Source organism: Eurypyga helias, unplaced genomic scaffold, assembly GCF_000690775.1.
Source record: "Eurypyga helias isolate BGI_N326 unplaced genomic scaffold, ASM69077v1 scaffold6036, whole genome shotgun sequence".
Classification (NCBI taxonomy): Eukaryota; Metazoa; Chordata; class Aves; order Eurypygiformes; family Eurypygidae; genus Eurypyga; species Eurypyga helias.
The window spans coordinates 66665-84084 of NW_010255962.1; the positions used below are offsets into that span (position 1 = coordinate 66665).

Genomic DNA, 17420 nt, shown 5'->3' on the forward strand with positions numbered 1-17420 from the left:
TAAGTACTGCTATTCCAAAACAAGTTACTTGTGATTGTGTGCATCGTTTAATACCTCCCATTTCTCTTGTCCACAAAGCGAGTGAGCCATATAGGCTTTCAGTTGCAGGAGTGTGAAATAGTGCTCCAGAAATCAGTAAAATTACCGTGAAGTTATAACATTGTCCTCAAGATAACATAAAATATGGGTAGGTGTGAATTAAAATAATTCAGGAGAAAGGAGAGAAATGTTCTCATTTGATTAGATTCTAATATTATTTTATATCATAATTATAATATTTATCTATTTTTAAAAATTTCTTAGTATCATTTGTCTATTTTTTACTTCTTTATGGCTTTTTATTATTTTTTGAAATAATACTATTAAAAGGCAAGCATGAGGGAGAATGTATTAATATATTAATGAACTTAATTAACAGTTACTGCATTTAGGTTCAATTTGTGATAAGCTTTCAGAATGGTTAAAAGATTAAGCCATTGATTAAGTCTGCAGCACTGCCGTTAGAGCTGGTGTTATCTTCCATTCGAGATGAGGAATAAAGTTGACTGATTTTCCCCAAACCCTACAGCAACTTCATGGCTTTTAATTGTTCAACCATTCATAAAGTTGACAGAGGATGGAGGGGTTTGTTACTGTTCTGGCTGGGATTTTTTTTTTAAGCAGCAAGCAGCAGCTATTTAAGAGGTAAACAGGGCAGCCTTGAGTGCTTCCTGCTCTTTGTTTCCCTCATGCACAGTTGCCCCAGTTCTATTTAAAACATTTCATTTGTGAAGTTGTTTCAGAGCTTTGCAAGACCTCGGCGTAGCATTGTGGCGTGAATTTCCTTTGTTGTGGTGGGATCACCAATGATGATCACTAAAGAAAATCAACCTAGCTGTGTCAGTGTCAGGAAAAAAAGAATTATCCAGTACAGAGCAACAGTACTGTTGACTAGTGAAGGTTAACCCCTCTTGAGGTAAAGGGTTGGATTTACTGACCCGAAAGTAACTATTGCCTAAGGTGATGCTAAAGATAATAAATTTCTTAAGAACATTACATTTCACATTCTCTCAAACTAGAATAATAGCATGTGCATTCTTCATTATTCTAAGAAATGTTTCTTCACTAGAAATATTTAAAAACCAATCTATGAAAGAAATAATTTTGTTGGAAAATAGTTTGGAAAAGAGTGTGATACTTAAAGATGAGGCTGAAAGCAGAATCAGTTCTTGGTGATTGTTGAAGGTAATCATTCTTGGTGGTCATGTGAATATTTGCTGCTGGTAATACAAAAATTGAGCATGTAACTGTCCAGATTTTCATAAAGTGGTGGGGTTTTGCCAGCTGACCCTTATTTAGCAATGAATAATGGACAGAACGTCATGTTCAGACCACTGGGTCTGGTTCTACTGCTGTGGAAAATATCTGTTGTCCTTGAGGCACCTATCTGATTTTGACAGTCTGATTTGGCTGTGATTGGAGGTTGGGTCCTGGAAAGTCTGAACAAACCTTTGGCTCTTTACTTCCTAATTGGTAAGCCGGATGTTGAATAAGAAACAACTCTACTAATTTCTTACAAAAAAGGTCGAAAGGCCTGTAGAGCATACTGAAAATAAATTTCTGGGCCATCAAACTCAAAAACAATTAAGGAATTACAGGAAAGGCTGTTGCATAAGCCCTATTCAGGGTTAGATACAAGGGCTGGTTGCAGGGAGAGGAAAACTTCAGACAGAGCTAGCTGAACTATCTCCTTCCCATTCCCAAGTACTCTAAGGCTGACAGCTGAACTAGTCAATTCCTAGTCAACAAGTAGAGTCATCTAGGGCCCTACAGAAGAGTATCTGTTCAAAAATGCCTTTTCTCATTTGGCCAAAATAAGAGTGCACCTCCTCCTGATGTTTGTAATGTCTGTAACAGGAACCTCCCAACCAGGCTGTGGCTAGGTGTGCTTTATGAGGAGCCTGCGATTCAAGTTCTGATAACAGCAAGTTCGGGGAAAACTGAATGTGATTATTCCAAGAGCTTCAGTAGAGGGTTCTTTTTTTACAGCACTATGTTCATTTGTAGGAGTAAAAATCATTTTTAAGGTACTCTTAAGTTCTATGAAAAGTAGGAGAGTTCACTGTCTAATGAACCCACCACCAATGGTGGACTCCCTTCCAACAGGCATTGCAGCTGTTACCATAGCACATTCAGATGGAGACACAAAGCCCATCTATTTGCATTTAGTTTTCCACAGTAGCAATCCAGGAACAGCTCAGTTTCCCTGCAGGAAGGAAGGAAAGGAAATACAAATCATGGTAAGGAATCTTCCCTGATATGTATATAAGGGAATGACTGGAAATAGTTTCTTGCCTGTGTGATACTACAATGACGGGTGACTTGCAGAAAGCTGATGTACTGCTTCATGAATGTGGGGCTCAGTTACACTGCACATGTAGGTAGATGAATAGAAATTCAAAACAAAGTCATTATTCATAGGCAGAACTGTGGCTTTGCTGGTGTGTGCAAAGCCCAGCTAAAAGCTTCAACCCATCCAAAATGCATGATGCCTGGCTGTTGTGGAATGTGGTTCCTAAGTGTCAGAGCTAGGAAGAATAACAAATACCTTCTTAACTTACTTGAGAAGATCATTCTTATGGGCTTATGCAACTTGTTAACCACTCCACTTCTTTCAGTCACCATCCCTGAAGTTATTTAAAAGCTGTGTGCATGAGGTGCTCAGGGACATGGTTTAGTGGTGGACTTGATAATCCTAAATGTCTTCTCCAACCTAAAAGATTCTAGGATTCTATGATTTCATGTGGCCGGTAACAAGTACCTTCATACTAGGTGCCACTGAAGATGGGCCTCATATGGTTTCCTTTCTCAGGAAAATCAGATGGAGTGGTCTTCGCACATGTACAGCTCAGCTGCAATACATGGGAGCCTACCAAGCTTGTAGCATCACTGTATCACTTTATTTACCTTCCTGTTGCTTCTCCATTTCTCTAAATGTAAGGTGGCACAAAAACTCTTGCCTATCCAGCTGGCACTCCTAGGGCTCTGGTGAAGCAGATAGTCATCCTCTGCTCCCACTGGGCAAGGCAATGGTGCCTCAGCTCACTCCCTACTTCTGCCACTGAGCAGTGGCACAGGGGTCAACATACAAACCACAACATTGAAGGGGGAAAGAAAAGGAAGGAGAAAAATACAAAGTGTGGGCAAAAGTCTTGAGGCTGCCCATAGAAGTAAAAGTTTTAGCTGATTGTACGGGCAAGGTTAATAGAGAGCATTTTAATCCCAGTGTGGATTAATCCCAGTGTCCCATTAGTGGATAATTACAAGGAGACTGGTTAGCCCAAAGCACTGTAGCTTTCATTCAAACACATGCATTTAGGAGATGATCAACAGCACCAAGGCACAGCAAGTCTGAATGAATTGGTTGCGCAGGACTGAAAGAGTGACCTTACGTCTTTTTTGTGAAAATTTCCACGTGAACCACAAGAGCACTCTCATTTCCTGAGATATGAGACGTTGTTTTCAGGCTTTTATGGAAAAAATCATTCTTTTCATGAGTTTCATTTTGAAATTGTTTAGAATTTAAATACATTTGAACAGCCTTTAGTATATAGTTTCAATAAAATGTATATGTTCCTAAAAGCATACTTTCAAGTTAATACATTTGGGAATAATTCATGACATGCTGACCAGCTTCATGGCTTTTGTTACTTCTCTAAACACATTCATATTATATTTTCACTGGCTTTCATTAGTCGAAGAATTTTTTTCTTTTTACAAATGTATATATCCATAGATTACATGAATCATGTCGTAAAGAAGGTATTTACAATGTGATTGTAAAATAAAGTGAATTTGACATTTTGAACTTAACGTTGTCCTCTCCAGGAGTGATACAGACTCTTTAAGGAGATAAACTGGAGTCTTATTTAGCCGTTTCTATCGATGGGTAAAACTCTTTCTCTGACACTTCTCTTTTCCTGCAAAATGTGCAGAAATAGGGTTGTAGCAAGAACTGATTCCTAAGTAAGATCATACATTACAGAAATAGTTTCATATTTTATCTTGTCTGAACAAGTGGTATGTAATGAGCATATTCAGAACGATAGGGAGTATCTCTTAACTGCAACCCGAATAACAAATCTACACCCTAAAGCAAACGAGAAAGCTCTGGGATTTGGAGGACTGCACTTACTGTGATTTCTCTGAGGTCTGCTGACCCTGGGCTAGAGGTACAATTTTATGTTTTGGTCTTCTTTTACAATAGAAAGATTTCAGTGTATTGAGCAGTATGCACCAAGATGCTATCAATTCTTGAAATATCTGCCTCATGTCACTTATGAGGTAAAAAGAACTAGTAAAACAGAGTTTTCTTTTGCTGTAAAATGTAACTGTCATGTTACAGTTGCTGTATAGATACTTCTCTAGGTCGTATTTTATTGTAAATTGGATTCTTCCAGTTACAAGGTGCAGCTGAAATGAAAACGATTTTAGTGTAGCTACTTCAGTAACACACGTTGCAGAATAAGATCTGTATTTATTTTGGAACAAACACTGTTTACTTTAGGAGTATCATATTTAATCCAAATGCACTTGTTTGTGTGAGCAAGCAAAATAGGATTTTAATCAGTTTTTCTATTAGGAAAGAATGGCATTCATTGTGCGTTCTAAAAGGGGTATGTGTTCAGTGTGGGAGAGCACTCCTGAGTCATAGGCTATGGAAATGAGTTTGTCAAATAATTTTAGTTCTTAGTCCTCAGCGTTTGAGAGCTAATATTTTATTTAGCTAATAGCTTAATTTTTTTGTTTGTTTTGATGTGCTATTTTAACAGTTAGAGGGGGAGGTTGGGTTTTTGTTGTGATTTTGGGCCTTTTTTGGTTGGTGGTGTGGGTTTTTTTGGTTTGGTTTGGTTTGTTTTTTTTTTTTTTTTACACTATAAGCCTCTCTTTATAGTCTTAAGTTTAAAATGGGAGTGTTTTGCAAGCCTTCACAGCCTGATTTAATTCCTTGACTGTTCATCCACAAATTGTCAGACAGAATGAAGTGGATTTCAAGAACTCTCTTTGTTCTTCATATCCTGTGCCTGACCCACAGGTAATCTGCACCTTTTTTTTTTTCCTTCAGCGCCGAATAATTGTGGTGGGAAAGAAGAGAAAATGTTAGGGTCACAAAGTGCAGGCTAGACAGAGATGACAGGTCCTGCCAATTCAGTGCCAGTATTGAGAACCTGCGAACCGTAGTCTCCGCTTTTTCACATGGATTTGCGCTGTGTGTTAACAGGCACTCCGTGATGATGGGTTAGGAAGTTCAGCACTTCAGCCTTTATTGCCTTGGCTTGAAAGGAAGCATAGAGGTATTTGTATATTTAGCAAGTACAGTAGAGGAGCATTTGGAACAGGCCATACACATATATGTGGGATATAGGGGGTGTTCTATGAAATGTCGGTTTTTCTAACCTGTATACATACTAGAGATCTTGCTGTCCTTCTAGTCAAGTGAAAAACAGAGCTTTACTTGTCAAGTTTATTGACTACCATTAAATAAAGTTGGGATCCTTGCACACCATTTTTCTAAAATTAGAATAGAGGCTACTTGGAGCAGTCTGTTTTTAAGTTTTCAGGAAGATAAGTGCAGCTATGAGTAAAAAGGTGTAGAAACCAACAGATTTATACTGAAAAATGATCATTCACAAACTAGCTTTGGAATGTGCAATTGTTGCTTGGAAAAACATTCCTTGACAATCTTTAAGCCTACGTTTCCCAAAGAAGCACACTGTGGTGGCTTATAGAAGTGACGAGTATTTGTGGAGCAGATGATAATCTGGAAGGGTATTGTCATGGTTTAACCCCAGTCAGCAACTAAGCACCACATAGTCACTTGCTCATTAACTCTATTCCCAGCCAAAACCAGCACATTCTGTATCTTAAAGGGTGTGTATCTTATTTCTGGAAAAGACATAAACTGGTATAAATAGCTGCATAAAAAACACAACAGTGTACGCTAGAGGATTTTATTTTTTTAATTAAGTTTTTTCAGATATATCACATTTGTAAAGGACTGCAGCTTTAACTTGTTTTGCCAGATCTGTTCTCACATGTAGATGACCAAATTTCTCTACTGTTCAGTAGGGAAAATGAAGCAGTGGATATAATTGTGTAATGACAGATATGAGAGGAACAGAGAATCCCAGCAATCACTTCCTGCAAGTTGGCCAGCTTCCAGGCTGTCTCAATGGGCACGCTGATGTAAAGGCAAAATGAAAATAGCTTGTTCTGAAGGCTGGTTGTTGGTTGGGTTTTGGTGGGGTTTTTTTTCCCCCCCTCTCATTTGACTTTGCAGACTAAGGTATTGAAACAATTAGTTGACAGCGTGGTGTTAGTTTTCTCACGGTAAATTAGGAAGATTAACCAAATGTGGAAACGTACTTTAGCTATAATCAGCAGATTTGCGACTGTAATACTTCGGCATCCTCTTAGGTTATGTTCGTCATATTATTCACATTATTCCTTTTCATAATGTGCAAACTTGTCCAGAGTTATCTTACACTCAGTGTTTATTCAAAGGCAGCAGAATCACTAAGATTTATTATTGTTAGTTTGGTAACACAGAAATGTAGACCGGCATGCTAGCCGTTACGTCGTTCCACTTGGCATGTAGTATTGGCACAGATAAGAGGAACTCTTGTAACAGCCTTAATCTCTTTCTTTTTATTACTATTAATTTTCCTACAGTAAATTGAGTAGTGAGGCATATTTTACATGATTATGGCAGAAATGCACAACCTGACGGGTGGTAGCGAAGGAGCAAAGTAATATAAATATTTGCAGAACAGTTCTGCCATAACTTAATGCTTTGCATATGAATCCTTATAAAGATCTAAAGTGAGTTTAAAGGAATGATTCCAGAAGATTACAGAAGTCCAGGCATCTTAAGGGCAGTGAATGATGACTGTGGAGCATCTCTGCGAGTTTTTGGCTTGTCATATGAAAACAGAAAAGAGAAGGAGAAAAAGTTAGGAGGAAGGAGTTACCAAATGCTTTGAGAATGGAGGAGGGAGAAGACACAAGCTTTCCATGTACAAGTCTTAGGCTAGATTCATCTAGTCATTAATTGTCATTTGTTTTTATTTGGCCTACTGCATTTCACTGGAGACATATTATCACTTAGCAAAGGATTGCTGCAGTTTTATGGAGCTCCTGCAAGCACATAGCTGCTGCTGCTTCAAGCTCCAAAGCAGAGCTTATGGAAGGGAATGTAGAAACAAGTCTCAGTTACTCCTTGCAACATCTGTTGGTTTAATTGAGCTGCTGCAGGAGATTTGTTTCAAGCTAAGCTTCCACTTGTGGCACGGAGAGGTCTGATGGACACAAACACATGGAACCACACAAGCCAGCTGTGCAAGAGAACAGCAAAGAACAGCATGGACAGTAAATTTTTAAACTACTATGGGTAGATTGGCTAAGTTACACATGCTAGCATTCTCATTTTCCCTTAGGCTAATCAGTAGGTCCACGGACAACCTCCAGTATCACCATTAACATCGTAGTTTTCAGCGTGCTACTGATGTTTTAGATCACATATCAACCTCCCTTATCCAAACTTGCCCTTTAGAGATGTGTAGGAGATGGCTCCTTTCTCCCCCTTGACAACAGCTTTGCTGGGGTCTCCCTCCTACAGGCTTTTAAATCCTTCTGCATTTCACAGATTGCTGTCTTTAATGCTACCATTCCTGAACTGAAGAGACTTGCTCTCTCCCTTTCCGGACGATGAATTTTCTCTCTGCCTCAAATTCTTTCTTAAAATGTAATTCTCCATGAAGGCTTTTGAACAACTTTGGCAAGGGTTTCATTAAAATTAGTGCAGTTTAGAAGACCTATGTGAGAACAGAGTTCAGATGCCAAAGATGCCTTGTCCATCTGAAAGTATTATCCCTGAACTATACCAAGTGCATTTTGCTTTCCAGAGATTGATCCTAAAGTTCAGAGCTGCACCTCAGCCTGTCTGACGAAATCCAAACCTTCCGTGCAAACATGTCATCACTTGTAGTCCCTCATGAAGATTTCAAACTGGATACACTGAAGTTGCAAGGTCAACACCTTTAGGAGCAAAACACAGCTTGCTGCATAATCTTTATACATAAGCCACAGGATATTTTGCTCCTTACTTGCCAATTCAGCCTATTTTAAAAAGGAATCCAAAAATTTTAATGTCCTGCTCTGGAGCTGGCTGCTAAACTGATTCTATTATAATAAAATACATCTGCATAAATAACCTGTTTTTACAGTGTTTCTAAAGGGGCTTTCAATACTAATTTCAGATATCACTTTGCCAGAAAAATTAGTACTGTGTTTCTTGTGAAAATTTAACAAAAGTGTCAAATGTAGCTGTAGAAGCTTGAAATGGTAAGCCTGCAGATGAAACAGTCTTGGTTTTTTCGTTTGTTTGTTTGTTTGTTTTGATTTGTGTGTGTATGTGTGGGTTTTTTTGTTTTTTTTCTGAATGGCCGTTTAGCTCTAAGTTTGCTCCCATCACAGAAGCTTTTTTGTGAAGTACTTGAGGATTTTATGAGTCTGTGTTTTTTTATTAAAATATATCTTTGCAAATATGTACTGGTTGGAAGCACATACTTTGTGGGTCAGTGTCAAACGTCATAAGCAGGGATATGCTGAAATGATGTATATTGAGTAAACTGCTGTTTCAAAATGTTGAGTCTGTGTGTGCTTGCTTATAACTAATCAGGGGACCAAACCATGTCTCGGGTAGTTCTTTGTTCGCAAACAAAATGCTCCACACAAAGCAAGAAGGGGAAAACAAATACAAGGTGTTCTGAAGGAAAGTTGAACCAGATCAATTAATTGTGAGCAGGTAACTAGCTTCTTTGAAGAGATATTCCAAAATAATCTTACTGCTAAAAGAGGAATTGCTGAATAAGTGTGTTTCCTTCCCATGTTCAGAGGTTGAAAAATGCACCCATCACTCATTAGCCTGAGGTACGAGTCAGCTAGACAGCGTGAAAAAATACCTGGCACTCAAAGCTCACGTTTAGCCTCAAAGCCGTGTCCTGCCACTCAACAGGAACAAAACAGTCGTGCACTGTTTGTGACCTTCCTTTGGTTGTAACGTGGTGTCAATCACATTGGTCTTTAATCCTTTCCAAATTATAACATGTATCTCTTGTGCTTTAATTTTGCTTCATTCCTTTCCTGACTGTGTTTTTTTTTTTTCTTCTTTTACTCCTGACAAAAGAGGATGCTCTCTCTCTCCATTGCATTAAGCATTTCACCCGAAATTTTTTCATCACGTTTTCTTCACTTTGCTTGCTTTCTTGGCACTGTTTCTATACCTTTACTACAACCATTTTTGGTCTCTGATTGCTTTTCTGGGTTGTTGTCTCCAAAATGCCTCTTTCTTTTGATACCGTGATTTCTGTTTCTAATGTACCGTTTCAGTTCTCACTTTCTACCTATGAAGCAGATGGTTAGACAGAAGAGGAGAATGTCTGTGAAGTCCCAGGGTTTGTGACGCTCCCAACACCTTGCAGCATAAATTAAACTTCCAAGTCCTCAGGTTCTCTCTAACTGTGGGATCTAAGGTGTAGTGGTGTTACCTTTCCTGCCTCTTGTCTTTTGCCGGGGAGAACTGAATTTGGAAGTCTCTTGAGTTATTCCTTCTGTCAATCACTCCTGTGAGAAGCTGATCTTTAACTCCTTCCTTTAGTTTTGTGGTTACTAAAAAATAGTTTCTTTTTCCCAGATTTCTATTTTGAATCTTGTCCTCCAGCAACTTGTTCCAGTGGTCATTCATAGTTTCCAGGCTGGGAGAGGAGGCTATTGACTTGATAATTTTCACTGCTACGTTGACAACTCAAGCTTAAGCTTTTTTTATCCATGGAGACTGGAAAGTCACTAGGCAGTGGCAGAGTAACTGCAATGGGAAGCTCGGTTCCCATTCTGGAGGGTATCCTTTCATTAGCTGACGCTCAGTTCATACTTGAATCGTTAACTTTGTAGGCATTTGGATGGACAGTTCCTTGCAGTTTTAAAGAAAAAAAGACCTTAATTTCTGTGAATCTGATAACTTGCTGAGGAAGCTTCCAGCTTTTTTTTTTTTTTTGGTCATTTTCAAAGCCTGGCAACATATGTTCACACTTGTAGTTTCAGCTGTGTCTGTACATCTAATACATTTTGTCTGCCTGAGGAGGAAATTGACTGTATGGTGGTTAAGTATGAGCAAATGTAGTATTGTCTTTCCTGTGCTGGTTGTCGCTCTTACCTCTCTCTCTAGCACCTATGTCTAAAAGCCAAAAGAATACATATTAAAGTAAGAATAAGTGTAAGCTGTACAAGTGCAAAAGACCACACCTTGCTCTTCAAAGCATTTGAAAAGTTTCTGAGGTATTTTATGCAGACCTGTGTTTTTAAAATATCTAGAATCCACAGCCATCCTGTGAGGCCAAATAGACTTCTTCAGCTTTTTTCTTATCTGAGGTTGTTGACCTCAGGAGAGGAGAAGGAGGTTACAGGGTCAAAGTCTTTTCCTCCTTGGAGCTTGCTGCTTGCTGGGAGAGGGTTGGCTGGAAAATACATGTTTTAGAAAAAGGGTTGAGGGTCATGATTTTAATTCTGTTAGGGAACAGCTGGTTTGAGTTTCTTTCCACTTCTATCTTCCCTCCCTTCCTCACAAATCCATAGAGAGAGAAAAATTTCTTCAGAGGAAAGCAGTAACACAAAAATAAAGGATTGCAGTATTTTCATGTTTAAAATAGATCATGTTTGTTATAGGACTTCACGTTAAGAGGGAGAAGAGGAAATTATTAGAATAATTGAAATCCATTATTGTTTTAAGTCTTGAATTGAGATTGATCTAGAGTGCCAGATGTTTATTTGTTTTCCTGACAAAAGTTAAATTGTTAATAGTAATCTTCTAATGTTTTTTTGGTGGATAAACAATACACATTACGACTTTTAATTTAGTGATGGACAAAGCTAATTCTGAAATGTGCCATGGTAGTTTGCATACAAGTCACTAAAGAAAGATGGTTTGATTTGGCTATTTCTGTTCAGTTTTTCTTCATCTTTGCATGCTGCTTTCATGCACTAAGACCAAAGAGAGAGAAGGAAACTCACAACTCTCAAATGAATGGCAAACTAGGAACAGATTTTTCGTCTGTGCTCCTCTGAAACACTGGCCTCAGGCTGTGTTGGTGTGTGGCTCAACAGCAATCAGAGGTCATAATTTCATTGGCGGTTAGCATCAGGTTTAATTTTTCTAATATGTTACATTTACCAAAATGTCTGGTTTCAGTTACACTTATGCACTGACTGAATCAGCTTTGAGCAGCATGATGTTTTAAGGTACCTGAAAGGCTACAGGAACGTTTATGGAACACATATGCTAATTGCTTTTATCCACTTTCCTTTCTAAACACAAAAATGTGTTTTTGGAAAGCCATTTAACAGTAGTAGCTAATGATGGTGTGCATTTATTCTAAGAAATGAACACAAGGAATAGGTAAAATAGTTGTTTTAACAAGACTGCCATCTACTGATTTCCACAATTAAAAATATGCCTGATGAATACATTGTTCATGGTTTTTTTATAGCTTTATTTCTGAGATGTGCAAGATCAAGAAAATGATAAAGTCTTTCTGTCGCCTTAGGAATGTGACCAGGTGCACATCGACGACGTGTCTTCAGACGACAACGGTCAAGATTTAAGGTACAAGAGAACTGACCAAGATAAAACATTGCTCTGCGAGTTCCTTCCTGGGAAAGCAATGAACGCGCTGCAGTAGCCCGCTCTCCTTTTTAGCTGCCTTAGCCTTTGCAACCCAGCACAGTGAGTGGTGGTGGTTAGATGTATGTAACCTGTTGCTTTCTGATAATCTGGGTGTTTTCTTGTCTCTGTCTTAGCACCTATAACTTCGGAACAGACGGCTTTCCCGCTGCCGCCACCAGTGCGAATTTGTGCCTCGCGACAGGGGTGCGAGGAGGAGTGGACTGGATGCGAAAATTGGCTTTCCGCTACAGACGAGTAAAAGAAATATACAATACCTACAAAAATAACGTCGGAGGCAAGTGACTCTGAAGTATATAGCACATACAGACAAGAAGTAGTAAAAAGGAAGCACTTCAGGGATCTGTTTGTTTTTTAACGTGGTAGTGTTTAGTGAGCTGTTTCGTTTGAGGTGTGTGGAAAATTGTCTCTGAGCTAAAGAAAGCAAATGGCAGAACGTTAATTTCAGTGAAAACATGCCCATATCTACTCCACAGGTCTTCTTGGTCCAGCAAAAAGAGAGGCTTGGTTACAACTGAGAGCAGAAATTGAAGCTTTGACAGATTCTTGGTTAACACTTGCACTGAAAGCACTCACCCTTATTCACTCGAGGTGAGTACGAAGAGTAATTAGGGAACTTGAGGGTGTCTGCTGGTGATCTAGAAGAGGCTGCCCCATCTGGTGGGCAAAACGTTGGACCTGTAGGACTTTCTTCTCATTCCTTGTTCTGGTCTGACCATGCTACTCTGTACCTTGCTCTCCTGTAAGGTGGAAAAACCTTCCTTTCTAAGTGGCAATAATAATGGTGAGGGGTTCTGATGGGAGGGATAAGGTTTTCCTTGTTCTGTTTTGTTTTGTTAAAAAAGGATGTTTGCATTCTCTCTTTCATAGGACAAACTGTGTGAACATTCTCGTAACAACTACTCAGCTAATTCCAGCTCTGGCAAAAGTCTTGTTGTATGGACTAGGGGTTGTATTTCCCATAGAGAATATTTACAGTGCAACTAAAATAGGTGAGCCATTTTTATAATGTCACGATACATTTGCAGCTGTAATTCTAAATAAAAAGGTATTGTAGTCTGTGTTTATTTCTTACATGCATTCACTGTAGCAAATACAGAGATTAGTAATACCTGATCTCATGAAACATTTTTCATGCTAAAGCATCCTAGAAGTGCTTTTCAAATATTTGTCATGACCCAGCAGAGAAAGCTTCTATAAGAGCTCTACTAATACTGCTGCAGCCTCTGTTAGGAGGAAATATAATTGCTTTTTCGTCATAATTTCTCAAAACTGTGAGGCTATGTAGTAATTGAGAAGGCTTTTTAGTAGGCTATGAGTACAGAACACTGAAGTCTCCTCAGATTAGCAGAAGAAATTCTGTCAAGGTAGCCCTGGCTCCATTTGTTTTCCTGGACTCTGGAGTAAATTTTGGTAAACAGTTTACCAGAAGCAAGAATGTTTTGCTGCAGAATGTAATTATTTAAGTTCATTCATACTGACTGTAATGAGCTTCAGCCAGGCAAATGTTTATTTCTGTTTTCTGGTTCAATATAAAAGATGTTATTCTGAGTATGTAGAAGTACATAGGACCAGATGGCAATGGTGCTTGTAGTTTTTAATGTGATTATGACATATCTGTTCTGTCTCAGATTCCCTCAAAATTGTGGGCTACATGAAAACATTTTCATGTGTTCTTAAGTATCTATAATACAGGAAGCTCAAATGGCCGAGAAAAAATGGTGGGTTATTTTTTTTGGTTTTGTTTTTCTTTTGTCTCAACTCGGTTGAGAGTTTTATGTAAAAATTTGAAAGCATTACCATAAAAGATAAAACTGTTTTCTGGAAGGAAATGTAATGGTACCATCTGACAAAACTTTAAAGTAAATTAAAAATTTGAATTATGATATTTCAAATACCCATTTTAATTAAAACATATTTTAATAAATATTCACTTGTGACTTCACATGCACAGGACAGAAGGTTTTTTTTTTTTTTGGAAAACTGCATTCAGTCACTGGCTGTCACAGGAAATAATGAGATTTTTGTAACATGACATGATTCATAACTTTCAAGCACTGTTTCAACCTAGTTATTGTTGGAGGTTTCTTATTCCTGGCGCTACTGTTAAAGCATGTCATTGAGTAGTCTGCCTTCTCTGCTGGCTTGAAACATTTTTTTAATTTCCGACCTATTTGTTCTTTTGCTGGTATTGTTCTGTGGTTGAAATAACTATTTTGAAAAACCTGATTTTATTTTGAAAAAACTGATATTATTACAGGTAAACATGTACTGTGACCAGATGGAAGTGATCTTTCAGAATGGGGTCATTTGAGAAAATGCAACTGTACGCATACTTTCTGGCTTTCCAGTACCTGTACCTGAAGCTTCCCAATATTAGTACTTGTGTTTAGGATTGGAGCACTGGAATCATGTCCCTAGGTCTATGCAGTGATGAGCCATGTTATGGATCCCAGTGCAAGTTCAAGGATCTTGACCATGTATTGGATTACAGGCATTTAAATCAAAATCTTTTGGGTGACCTTCTAAGTCAGAATACTACTGTTTCAGGACCTGTGATTAATCTTGTCACAGGTTGTGGAGAAAAAGTTAGGATTTCAACTCAGACTCAATCAATTTGCTCAGTTCAGGATACTGGCCATAAACAGCCAGTAGAGAAATCTCCCGCTAGGGAAATTCCCCCCCAAACCTGTCTCAGATTAGGGAAGGAGACAAGAAAGGTGATACTGCGGACCTCTAGTCCACTGTGTCTACCATGGCGTGTGTACTAAAGGACCTCACGGAGCAGATTTCAAGGTTGCCTGTCAGCTGCTGTGCCAGGAGTAAAGCTGCGATCAGCCTTGATACGCCATCCTGCGGGAGAGGATCTTCTCTCCCGAGAGCTCTAATTATGTATTCAAAGTGTGGAGGAGATCCAGGCTAAAAAGGGATTTATTTGATGTTATCCCATCACTACCTATCCTGAATAGTCTGATCCTTCTCTTTCAGGAAAGGAAAGTTGTTTTGAGCGAATAATTCAAAGATTTGGAAGAAAAGTCGTGTATGTTGTTATAGGGGACGGTGTTGAAGAAGAGCAAGGTGCAAAAAAGGTAATGGCTCTTTTTCAGTGTGGGTTGATTGCAAGAGCCTGAAAGCAAAATTGTCTTTTCTTTTACATGGGACAGCATGCACTGACATTTGGGGTTTGTATCTTTGCTTTATGAAATGTGTTTTGATCATATCTAATAGAAGGCCGCATAAAACTGTAGATAATAATGCACCCTGCTGTTCTCCAAAAGACACATTAAGCTGGCTGTGTATGTTTGATTTATTTCAAAGAAGGAGCCAGAAAATTTTGGCACAGCTTTTGTGCCAAGAACTAACAGTCCTATTTTCAGTGGCATCCCAAAATACCACATAGGATTTTATGAATATAGCAAAAAAATAGCAATTCTTGCTGATCAAAGGCAGTGGGATATTTGTCTTTGTGAAATTCATAGGTGTCACAGCTTGAAAAGGTATGTAGGACTGGAGTAGATATACATAAATTTCAGGTTTTTGTGTGTCCATAATTTGGATCCTGTGTTCAGGTAAATACCTGTGGCTTATCCTCCATTCATAATCTCAGTTAGCTGAGCAGAGGATACTATTTGACTGTGTCTTTATTATTTTTTGCTTTCCTCTGGGGGAAAAAAAGCACTTTTTTTTTTTTCCCCAGTGTGGAGTAAGCTCCATAAAAAGCAATACTTCCCACTGACAAATAACAGGCAGTATTCCTAGCCTAGCTATTCTACCCAAGTCCAGGAGATAGTCTTTGCTTGGAAGAATGAGTCATAATGTTGACAATTTGAACAATAGGAGAAAGAGTAGGAAAATGGGCATTTGTGTCCTTGCTTCCTTTTACAGGTAAATTGCTTTTACACAGCTTCTCTTTTACCCCAAAACTCGCCATGATACTTCTGTAGCTGTTTCCACTGTAACTTTCTAAATTGGAAAAGTGAAACTAATTAGTCCGCATGGCGTTTAACAACCAGCGACTGGCTTTGCTTCATGAAATCTGGGTTTTGTGCCCCTGAAGCGTTGTGGGTAGGTTCCCGGCTCGTCCCGGCACTTCGCAGAGTCTCAGTTTCATATATCCCTTTGGCAGACTGACGGGAACAGTTTGCTCCTTTCTCCTTCAGAAATGCCTTTCATCTTTGCGGAGCAATGTTTTCCCGCTGTAAATGATTACATTTTAAAAGCTGCATTTAAGATCAGGGGAAAAAAATTTCTTCTCTTTGTTCCTTTTCTGTTGGTCGGTGAAACAGTGTTGTACATGGCAATGGCAGGAGTAGTCCTTTTGGTAACATTATATAATACAACGCTTTTTTCGACAGGAAACATGATTCAGAAAAGCGTAAGAAAAAGCCTTTCCAGTTGCTAAGAGGAGTAGCAGTATAGAAGATTCCTTTGTGCCATTACTTCTGTGTATTCTTTCTCAGTGGAAGGAATTTTCAGATTTAAAGCATGTTAGATGCTCTGGATTAAATTATCTGTTGCAGCAATGCCAGAGAAGTCAATAAGTAGACCAGCAGCCCTGCCTTTCTGCAGAAACTATTAATTTGATTAAGGAAAATGCTGCTGTGATTTTGGTCTTGCTTCTTACTCTGCCGTAAAATAGCTCACCATTTCACACGGTGAAAGCAGGATTTGCCTCTTAAGTTTGGGCACTCACATCCTGCGAGAGCAAGAAGCCTTGTGGTGCAAGCAGCCGCCCCCAGCTCCGATGATGTCTTTTTTGGTTATCTGCTCCTCAGGATGTTTTTAGCAGTATTAGGAGGAGTAAGCTTGGGGATGCACCCTAGTGTATACTGCGCTTCAGTTAAAAGATGTGTGCCCAGCCTAAGAAATAAATTACATCCCTGTAGTAAAAACCAATAAAAGCGAGACCTTTTCCAGAGAGCAGGCTGACCAAACAGAAAATTTGCCCACACAAAACACCCCAAAGCTCAGCAACCCAAACCGACATAAATGTCCCATGATGCACCCCATAAATGCCGTAGCTGGTTCTGTCCCACCTTCCTTCCCATCATTTAAATAGCACTTCACTGATTGTGTGTGAACTATAATGAGTATTTTTAAGTCAGCATATAAATTCAATCTATTTGAGAGATATTTTATTTTGTGGTCATTTAGTAAAAAGAGGTGAAATTCCAGCTTAAGAAGTAAGAAAGTTATGGTTTGTTGTTAAAAATAATTTACCAATAATTAATCAATTTCTTTATCCTAAACCAAGATTTTAATTTATGTCCCTTATTCACTGAAAATCCTGAGTTAACAAAAGCAAGAAGAAATACGACACATTTAAAATCTTTTTATTACTGTCATTATTGTAAAAATTCAATAACAGAAACTTTTTAATAAAGTTTAAAAGATCACTGCTCTTTTGAGAAACATTTCTAGGATAGGCTGTTTTTTCGTAAAATGCCTCTTTTGATCAATGAAAACAAATGCAATCCACAGAGGAAACCACGCGCTCTTACGTTTCACGTAGCAGGGGGTGAGCCATGGTATCGACACCTTCGTTTAGCTGTCACTCCCTGCAAAATACCCTATAAGACGGTTACAGCTCTCGGGACGTTTGCGTTGCAGACCGAGGAATAATCGTACCCTTCCGGGTCGGTTC

The 17420-nt window shown here is 38.7% G+C and overlaps 1 protein-coding gene across 4 annotated transcripts in view; it reads left to right on the top strand.

Annotated features, from left to right (window-relative positions):
• The window catches only part of EYA1 (EYA transcriptional coactivator and phosphatase 1), an 89907-nt gene that overhangs the window by 65948 nt on the left and 6539 nt on the right, over nt 1–17420 (top strand). For all 4 annotated transcript variants that reach the window (XM_010153497.1, XM_010153494.1, XM_010153496.1 and 1 more), the window contains 5 exons: nt 11640–11698; nt 11893–12053; nt 12253–12367; nt 12647–12768; nt 14765–14865. In XM_010153497.1, coding sequence (XP_010151799.1) covers nt 11640–11698; nt 11893–12053; nt 12253–12367; nt 12647–12768; nt 14765–14865 — 558 coding nt within the window. The remainder of the gene's footprint in view (nt 1–11639; nt 11699–11892; nt 12054–12252; nt 12368–12646; nt 12769–14764; nt 14866–17420) is intronic.